Source organism: Echinops telfairi, unplaced genomic scaffold (assembly GCF_000313985.2).
Source record: "Echinops telfairi isolate 266 unplaced genomic scaffold, ASM31398v2 ScPeMD7_443;HRSCAF=831, whole genome shotgun sequence".
Lineage (NCBI taxonomy): Eukaryota > Metazoa > Chordata > Mammalia > Afrosoricida > Tenrecidae > Echinops > Echinops telfairi.
This window is the reverse complement of record NW_022104341.1, coordinates 23,404,400-23,414,934: the sequence shown is the minus strand read 5'-3', so window position 1 is coordinate 23,414,934 and position 10,535 is coordinate 23,404,400. Positions and strand designations below refer to the sequence as shown.

Genomic DNA, 10,535 nt, shown 5'->3' with positions numbered 1-10,535 from the left:
AGCAGAACGAGTCAGGCTGACGTGTTATCAATTTTTTGAAAAGTGGGGTGAAGTGGTGTGGAACACATCAGAGGGGTGAAGCCGAGCAAATCGGAAAGAGAGCAGAGCATGTCATCGCCTCGCCCGCGTGCGCGCTGCCCTCCCTGCTCTGGAGCGAGCAGAGGCCGAATGGATGCTGCGCCTTTCCGGTGTCTCGCACCCTTCATGTTGCGCTGATATTGATGCAGTTGAAGGAAGAAGCAGCTGCCGAGGCAGTTACTGTGCGCTGTGCAATCGTTGGTTTCCCCGCGGCCTTACAGTTGCAAGGGGTGCCAGTGTTTGCGGGGACACGTGCCAGCCACTGAGTGACACAAAATGACCAGTGTTGGATTGCGTGTATAATTTGCTAGCTCATTTCTGGGTTGCTTTATCATATTTCACATGTTTTTCATATACACTGTTGCTGCTCTTGCTAGTCCATAAGAACATTTTAGGGATTCCAAGAAGTATCCATCAGGTCTGGATAGGAAAAAACAATTGTGGGTGAAAAACCTTTTAGTTGACTCTTAATACCCACAAGGTGTTAAAAGTTGAACTCGCTGTCCTGCAGTCAATTTTGACTCCCGGGGCCCTGTAAGACAAACAAGAGTCAATATACCAGGCCAGTCCTGGGGGCTGGCGGGCCTGTCTGTCTGGAGGAAGTAACGGTAAATTAGGGCTTTCTTAGCATCTGTGTGTCTGTGCAAAATGACTCAACATTGTCTCATGCAAAATAAATTGACATTTGAAACAAAAAAATTTTAACTTGTTTTCCATTTGAACTGAATTATGTACAGCTAATCATCATGTTTGGATGCCTTTCAGAGACAGATGGCACCGTATTCAGAATTCACACCCAAACAGAAGGACCGATGGCTATGGATACACCCTTAGAACTGGTGTTTCATTTACCTGTCACTTACCCTCTGTGTCCACCTGGCATCTCGCTTAGATCCGAACACTTGACTAGGAGCCAGTGTGTGGTGGTACAAGAGAAGTTACTGGAGCAAGCAAAGAACCTTCTACCGGAGCCGATGGTGCACCAGCTCATTCTCTGGGTTCAGCAGAACCTCAGACACATCCTCAACCAAACAGAAGCAGCTGGGAGTGGCAGTGAGAAGTGCGCTTTTCCTTCCAGCCCAGCGGCGGACGATGGACTGTGGATAACTCTTTTGCATATAGATCACATGAGAGCCAAGACCAAATATGTCAGAACTGTGGAGAGGTGGGCTTCAGAATTAAGACTCACAGGAAGACTGATGTTCATGGGTAAAATCATACTGATGTTACTACAAGGAGACAGGAGCAGCATCAAGGTGCTTACAAAGTTGCATGTTGGATATGTGTTTGATTATCTTGTGATTAAATGGTGTAACTGTGGGTAGGCTTTACGACAGTGGGGCTGATTAATCACGAAGCTGTTTCTGCCCTCGCTATGACCAGGGAATGGGTCTTCATTGTTTTTTTTTTAAGAACATCTTTATTAGTTCCTGCTTGCAACTACAAACTTACAAAGCGTGAAGAATAAGCTTAAGATTGTATTTTTAAAAATGAGGCCACTTTAGGACAGTGATTGATTATTTAAACCCCCCCTGCTAATTACAGAAACAACATACATGTGATAATAAACACACATGTTGTTGCTGTAATGAGCTGTAAGCCTCAAATTTATAAATGTGCACTGAAGGTTTGTGCATGTTAATATTTCTCTCTACCATTAGACACAGCAAGGGGTATATTTGCGGGTAGTCTGCAAAACTTTTAACACTGTGGCAGTTAAAAATACTTTCTGACATTTTAATTTGATATCTATAATACTTGGAAAGAAGAACTTGTCGCTTATAACCAAGATTTAGTGTTAGTAGACGAGGAGTCATTAGGGCTGGCAGCTTGTCACCTCCTACCTAACTTTTGCTTTCCAGCTGACTTGTCCCAGCAGCTGCTTTCAAAAGCATCATCCTCAGGTTGTTCAGGTTCTTGTTCTGAACTTACCTAAGCTGCTTTAAGTGGAACCAGGCAAGTAGAACTGCTTATTATATTTTAAATCTCAAAAGAGCTAAAATCACTTAAGAGAGCTTTGGCTTTCAGATAGGTGGGGTCAGGAATGATCATAATTGACCTCATTTAAAACAGTACAAGCTATAATCATATAAGCCAGATTTGCAGAACAATGGCCTGTGTTTTTCATGGTGGACTCTTACACAACACTAAACTGAGATTTGGTTAATCAGATTAGTGCTGGGCTGTAGCCTGGAGGTACAAGAAGTAATTCACATTTAGATAGATCCTGAGTTAGGGCCTGACAAATGAACCCCATCTTTATTAAAACATTTTTTTAAATATAAACTAGAATATACTCCGTATTTTAATGTTATTTATAGTGTGTCCATAAAATGTGATTCTTTGGGTAAAATACTGATTGACAAAAGTGAATACAAATTAACTTCCTTACTCATCTTCCCCCAAAGGCTCAGATTTTTCTTTTAAACCAACATAGGCATATTAGGCTGTATGCAGCTCTTTTGAAGATGTTGCTACCCAGATTGTATTGATCAATTAATTTGTAAGTATTTATTCATATGACTTGAACCATTTGCAATATAGAAAATGCACTTTTTTGATAATTAAAAAAACTTTCTAAAATTGCACTTCATGTAATTATCTTATGTTTAAGACTATATTTTGAGATTGAGGATATATATATATATAGTTTCCCAGACCTTATAAATCTTAATGGGAGCAGACTGCCTTGCCTTTCTCTCATAAGTAGCTGGGGCCTTTGAACTAGCAACCTTGAGGTTGGTGCCACCAGGGCTCCTTGGTGCCTACTTATAGATATCATTCACTGGAAGTGGTAAGTGCTGCTTGCCTGATAACTTCACTGAGCTGCTCATTAGTAATAAAGCAACAGCAACAGGCACTCACTCGACTAGTAAGTGGGCCCTGACCACTGGTGTGTCAACCACACCTTCAAGTTCTTTCCACGTGTGAGGGGGCTTTAAAAGGTTTGTGGAAAAGCTCAACTATCTTTTAATTCCAGTTTTTCCCACAAACCTTTTGAAACCCTTCTTGCAATAACCGCCCCCCCCCCCCCATGAGGTAGATGCTGTTATGATTCTCATTTCTGGAGGCAGTAACTGAGGCACAGAGTGTTGAAGTAGCCAGGGCCCAGTTAGAGTAGCGAGGTGGTGCAGTCTAGATTCATGAGTCAGAATTGACCTGATGCAACGTCTTTGGTTTTTGGTGAGTCTGTGATTACCTCACTCTTTATTCCTGCGTTCACCAGACCCACCAGGCTGCCAACTACCCTGTTTCCCCGAAAGTAAGACATCCCCTAAAATAAGACCTACTCACAGTTTTGCCTCTCGCTGAAATATAAGGCATCCCCCTGAAAATAAGACCTCCCCGAAAATAAGCCACCCCCAAAGCTACCCTAACTTTGGACTTTGGACAATAGTGGCAGGCGCAGCTCACTGTTGGCCACAGTGCAGCTGGAGCAGACAGCAAGTGCGAGGTCTCTTTTAATAAAACAATAAATGTGTACTGTATTCTTCTTCATGGAAAAATAAGACATCCCCTGAAAATAAGACCTAGTGCATCTTTGGGAGCAAAAATTAATATAAGGCACTGTCTTATTTTTGGGGAAACGGTATATAAAAACCAAGTAATTCTCAGAGCACTTGGTTCAGTAAAGAGAGCTCTCTTTATGCATAGAAATAAAACTGCCATTTTATGGCTCCTTTAAAACTAGGCCTTTAAGATTCAGAGAAAGATGGGCATTTAACTTACTGCCTTATCATTTAGGAGTACCTGCTTCTCCAGAAAACCTCCAAAGTCGATGTGGACTCAAGTGGAAAGAGATGCAAAGAGAAAATGATTAGCGTCCTGTTTGAAACCAAAGCACAGACCAAACATAAGAGGTATAATTTAGCACTATTGCAGACAGAAAGGCACTGAATCGATAATTACACTCTGACAAATCAGGCATATCCATGAGTTTGTCTTGTGTAATGCAGGTTTCTGGCATTTGAAGTCAAGGAGCATTCATCGTTGGCTGAGCTGCAGAAGGAATTTGAAGCTGCAGGGCTTCAGCAGCTATTCTCCGAAGTTGTACTTGGGCTGGTCAAGTGAAACGGAAGACAGGAACCTTCTAGTAAAGCAGCGGTGTTTGGTTATATTTCTTTGGTTTTTTTTTAAAATTGTTGTTGAAAATGAAGTACAGGAGCAGTTTTGAAGTTTCTCTGAAGCAAGATACTTTGCTTATGTCTGGAGTAAATGTCAACTCTGTTTAAGTGGAAAAATAAAAATTATAAAACAAGAAAACAACCTATATTCTGATTTTTTGCAAGGAAATTCTCATCCCAATTTATCTGAGCAATAGATATAAAATAATGATTGTAAATGAACTTTGTTTTGATACAAACTTTGTTTGTTTGGAACCATGTAAATTTCTGGCTGATTTTCTTTTAACTAAATAATTTTTCAATGGAGTCTTGTTTTCATGTTTACTTTAAAAAGCCATTTTTAAGCATTTGATCATGATTTTTTTCTCATTCAGTCTATTATAGCGAATGTTTTAAGTTGTAAAGAAAACCATTCCTTGTGAGATTGCAGAATTTGTTGTGTTATTTCAATACAGTCCCAACAAGTTGTGGAGAACTCGATTGATACTTGTTCCTTTGCGATCCAAGGGTAATGGGGAGCTAGCGAGCTACAAGACGCAAAGGTCAATTTACAATGAATTCTCATTTGAAAAATTTGCCTTCTGGTTTTACAAGGAGAGAAATGTTACACACAAAATGAACTTGGCCTCCTGGATGGGTGAAATTATCCAGTGATCTTTTTTAAAGTATATCTCATAAACTTGGTAAAGGCACAGCGATTATGACTGAAAGAGAAAAGAAGCAGTAAAAGAACAGATTGTGCCCGAGTTGAGAACAAAAGTGAAAGCAGGCACTTGTGTCTGAGAAATGCTACTTGTGTGCACGAGGTCACTTGGATTTCTTAAATAAGGGCCAAGTGATGGGAGAAGGACCAGGGGAATTCCTCTTCCTGCACTCTACAAAGTTCACAGGTGTCCATGTTCAATGACAGCTGAAGGGAGAGCTAAGTGAGGAAATCGTGGTTGCATGTTGAATAGAGCTTCTTGACAGGGCTGCTCTGTGACCACAGCAGTTCAACTTGATTATCTCATTTTCAGGGACCATTATAAATTAATCATACCTGCCTAGAGTTGCTGCACGAGGAGCCCTGGTGGTGTAGTGGTTTATGCCATAAACTGCTCGTCTTAAAATCCGTCGTTTGAACCCACCAACACTGTGAGGAAGAAGGCTGGCTGTCTCTGTAAAAATGTAAAGTGTCAGCCATCTAGCTCAGAAGCAACAAAGCCCACATGGAAGAAGCACACCACTCTGTGTGATCATGAGGTATAGAAGGGATGAGGTATCAGGCATCAAAGAACAAAAAATCCTATCATTGTGAATGAGGGGGAGTGCGGGGTGGGGACCCAAAGCCCATCTGTAGGCAATTGGACATCCCCTTATGGTAGGGTGAAGGGGAGGAGACGAGCCACTCAGGGTGCAGTATAGCAACGATGAAACACAACTTTCCTCTAGTTCCTAAATGCTCACATCCCCGCCCCCCCACCACTATCACGATCCCAATTCTACCTCACAAATCTGGCTAGATCAGAGGATGTACACTGGTACAGATAGGAACTGGAAACACAGGAAATCCAGGGTGGATGATCCCTTCAGGACCAGTGGTCTGAGTGGCGATACTGGGAAGGTGGAGGGAGGGTGGGTTGGAAAGGGGGAACTGATTACAAGGATCTACATGTGACCACCTTCCTAGGGGATGGATAACAGAAAAGTAGGTGAAGGAAGACGCCGGACAGGGCAAGATATGACAAAATAATAATTTATAAATTATTAAGGGTTTATGAGGAAGTGGGGAGCAGGGAGGGAGGGGGAAAATGAGCTGATGCCAGGGGCTTAAGTGGAGAGCAACTGTTTTGAGAATGACGAGGTTAATGAATGTACAAGTGTGCTTTACACAATTGATGTATGTATGGATTGTGATGAGTTGTATGAGCCCCTAATAAAATTTTTTAAAAATGTAAAGTATCAGAAAGCCAAAGGGGCAGTTCTACTCTGTACTCTCAGGTACGATGGGTCATAATCAGCTTGATGGCAGCGGATTTTTAGACACTTGCAGGACAGTGGGTTAAGTTCTGGGGTGCTAACCCAAAGATTGGTGGTTTGCACCCATCAGACTCTGAGGGAGAAAGATGTGGCTCTGTGCTCCCATGAAGATGTACGGCCTCAGAAAGTCCAAGGAGCAGCTGTGCTCTGTCCTGCAGACCCAGTGTGTACTGGACTCTGCTCAGTGGCAGTGGAGGAGTGGAGTTGCCTCGGAAGACAGGTCTGCCAGTCGGCTTCTGCAACGTCTCAGCCTGGAAAACACGATGGAGCGCAGCTCTGCGCTCACGCACAGGGGCCCTCATCAGTGGGAATGGGTTCAATGTCAGGTAACAACAACATTAATAATAATTTGGGGCTCTGCCAATGAGAGGGGAATGGGAAGGTTCTTCAAATTTATTTTATCTCAATCTTGGCTATGAATTTTCCTGGAGAACTGGTCATTGCATTTAGATTATTCTGTAGAAAGGAGACATATGAAAAGAGAAGCTACCCAACTGACATGCAAAACAGAAGATAGGCTTAAAAATGATGAGCCGGTCACCATTCTATTTTCAATGACTTAGTGTAGTTTTAGTGAAAATTAAACTGCAAAAACAAAACAACAGTCACAAACAAACCTGCTTTTAATAAGAGAGGTTGAAAATATTGATCATGCGGTTGAAACTGGTTGGGAGCCCTCAAAAATATCCTTTAAAATGATCACTATTACGCTTTATTAGAAAAACATAGTTCATAAGAGAATGACTTACATCCTAGTTTGGTGAGTAACAACTGGGGTCTTCAAAGCTCATGAGTGATTATCTAAGGTACAACTATTGGTCTTTCCCTGTCCAGAGGAAAGAAGGGTGATGAAAATCAGAGATACATGGAAGCAGTCCAGCGGACTAATGGACCACTCCAACATTATGAGCCTGAGACCAGAAGAATGAGATGATGCCCAGGAACTCTGAAAGGGATCACATTACAAGGTTCTGGATGGAGTAGAGGAAAACTATGGAACATAACCCCAGATCATAGAAGAGATATGAGGTATGTTTTTCTAATAAAGCTTAATAGTGATCATTTTAAAGGATATTTTTGAGGGCTCCCAACCAGTTTCAATCGCATGATCAATATTTTCAACCTCTCTTATTAAAAGCAGGTTTGTTTGTGACTGTTGTTTTGTTTTTGCAGTTTAATTTTCACTAAAACTACACTAAGTCATTGAAAATAGAATGGTGACCAGCTCATGAAGGGTTGGTTAGAGACTGGAGGAACCTCTAACACTTTCGCGTTAGTCACTGTTTAGGTCTGGGACTGGATATACATACCCCTGTAGCTCAATTTCCAGACAGGTCCATAAACAAGGGAACAATAACACTAGCGAGGTATACACAAATTGGGATAACCAACCACTGAAGATTATAAAAAAGTAGCACCAGAATAATTAGGAAAGAAGGCAGAATGGAAACAGGAAACAGTGGGGAAGTAGAGTAAGTGGTGGTACATTAAGGGGATTGAGATGAGATGAATGAGGCAATGAATGAGATGAAACAAAAGGCATGTGAATTGAGTGTTAAACTAATGATCTTTTTTGTAAGCATTCACCAAATTCACCATAGAGTTCAACATTAGAGAGGGCAGCAAAAATTTTTAAAGATTCTTTTATTTGGGGGTCTTAAATCTCATCACAATCCATACATTCATCCAGTGTGTCAAGCACATTTGTACATATGCTGCCAACATCATTTTCAAAGCATTCTCTTCCCACTTGAGCCCCTGATATCAGCTCCCCATTTCTTCTCCTCTCTCCCCTGCCCACCTTCCCTCATGAACTGTTGATAATTTATAGATTATTATTTTCATATCTTACATCATCCTCCATTGCCCTTCACCCACTTTTCTGTTATTTGTTCCCCTGGGAGGGGGTTATAGTTTGATCCTTTTGATCTATTTCCCCTTTCTCCCCCCACCCTCCCCTAACCCTGGTATCTCTACTCTCATTGTTGGCCCTGAGGGAATAATCTATCCTGGATTCCCTGTGTTTCAGGCTCTTATCTAGCAGTGTGCATGTTCTGGTCTAATCCAATTTGTAAGGTAGAATTGAGGTCATGATGGTGGGGTGAAGGAAGCACCAAAGAACTAGAGGAAAGTTGTGTGTTTCATCGGTGCTATAGTGCACCCTGACTGGCTCATCTCTTCTCTGTACCCTTCCGTGAGGGGATGTCCAATTGTCTACAGATGGGCTTTGGGTCTCCACTCCATTCCCCCCCCACCCCTTTTCACATTGGGTATGATTTTGTTCTGGGTCTTAGATGCCTGACACCTGATTCCATTGAAATCTCATGATCACACAGACAGGCTTGCTTCTTCCATGTGGGTTCGTTGCTTCTGAACTATGTGGCCACTTGTTTATCTTCAAGCTTTTAAGACCCCAGATGCTATATCTTTTGAAAGCGGGGCACCATCAGCTTTCTTCACCACATTTGCTTATGCATCCTTTTTGTCTTAAACAATTGTGTTGGTAAGCTGAGCATCACAGAATGCCAGATTGTTAGAAGAAAGTGTTTTTGTGTTGAGGGCGTACTTGAGTTCAGGTCCAATGTCCATCTGCAACCTTAATTCTTAACATATAGATATGAGTACATAGTTCTATTCCCCTCTCGTTTTATATATATATTTACCTATGTAAATGCCTGTTTTTAGGCCTCTAGGTTTTCAACTCTATTTCCTTTCACTTTCCTCTTGTCCCACCATCATGTTCTGCCTTCATTTGGGTTTAGTAATTCCTTGCTGTTATATTGCCCTTGATTAAGCCCCACTAGGCATCCTATGCCTTTCTTTCCATTGATTTTAGTTCACTTCTTGTTCTCTTGTCCCTGGGTTGGTTCCCCACATCTCCCTTCCTTTCTCTCCCCACCTCCCATATCCTCCCAGAACCATTGGTCCCATTCTTTTCATCTCCAAATTATTTATCCCGCCTATCTTATCTAGATAGACATGTAGATACATTAATAAGTGAAAAACCTAGGCACAGCCAAATAAAACAACAAAACAATAACAACAACAAAAACAAAATAACAATAACAAAAAGAAAGCCACTGACAAAAATGGAAAAGCCTATAAGTAGTTCAAGGTCTGTTTGTTGGCCTTTACAAGTGTTTTCCAGTCTAGTCTGATAGGGTGTCACACACTGTCTCCAAAGTCTATTTTTGGTATTCTCTGGGGTTTCATCACTGCTCCTCCTGCTGCTCTGCTGCATGAAGGGCAGCACTTTAAAAAAAATATATCATCTAAAAGTAGCAGTAAGTAGCAAGAGGTTGGGTCTGGATTTTATCACAACAGAACCTCTAGTTCTTTATTTTACTTTAGAACTCCTATTTCTCTTTATTCTAGTTTCTCTGTAAGAGTCAAGGGTTCTCTGGACTCCTCTCTGTTAGTGTCTTCTTAGTTTATATTTCATGATACTCCTTTAAACTTCCACCTTCACATTTCACTCTACTAAAGAAGAGCGAGAGTCAGGCCGAATTGAATGCTGGAAATGAATTTCTTTAGCTTAATTGTGTTATATTCTGCATGTTGAAAAGATGTTTAAGGAAGTATTGGTTATAGTTACTTTCTTGCATGTTTACATCTAAGCCTTTTTCAAATATGAGAGAGCTTCAAAAAGTTTGGGGAAATAGAATTAAAAGATAAAGAGTTTTTTTCATGCACTTAAAAAAAGTTCCTTTCTATACACACATCAGAATATAAAACTAAATCTTGAGGTTTACTTAGATTTATTTATTTATTTTTTAAATCAATTTATTGGGGCTCATACAATTTATCACAATACATAGATCAATTGTGTAAAGCACACCTATACATTTATTGGCCTCATTATTCCAGAAATTCACTTTCCTCTTGAGTTCCCGGAATCAGCTCATTTTCCTTTTTCCCCTCCCCCTCTTCCTCCTCCCCCCTCCTCTGGGTAAAGGAAAATTTTACATACCAAAAAAGTTATAAGGGTCTCTTAGACCAGTTGTCCACAGAAACAAATCCAGTGACATTGCATAGGAAACAGGCCTCTGGTGATCTTCCTCTACCCACAAGTGAGGGACGGGAGGAAAGGCGTCACTAATCAGAGTGCATTGGACAGATGAGTGTAGAAGATCAAAGGCATGAATCTGACTTGAACAGTTAAAACTTTGTCAGACGATCCCACTCTGATGCATGCTGGACCAGATCTGGCTTACAACATTTTCTGTATTTGTGTTCATTTATATTAGGGTATCTCTCAGAGGTGTTAAGTCATCAGAGGTCACCCTCTTGAAGTTGTGTTGTATGTTTTTTGGT

At 41.1% G+C, this 10,535-nt stretch overlaps 1 protein-coding gene across 1 annotated transcript in view; it reads left to right on the top strand.

Moving 5' to 3' along the window:
* Positions 1-4,336, top strand: part of RWDD3 (RWD domain containing 3) — a 21,952-nt gene extending 17,616 nt beyond the window's left edge. Inside the window, exons 2-4 of the mRNA XM_004699243.2 lie at positions 844-1,334; positions 3,823-3,938; positions 4,035-4,336. Coding sequence (XP_004699300.1) covers positions 844-1,334; positions 3,823-3,938; positions 4,035-4,149 — 722 coding nt within the window. The 3' untranslated portion in view covers positions 4,150-4,336. The remainder of the gene's footprint in view (positions 1-843; positions 1,335-3,822; positions 3,939-4,034) is intronic.
* The last annotated feature ends 6,199 nt before the right edge of the window (positions 4,337-10,535 follow it).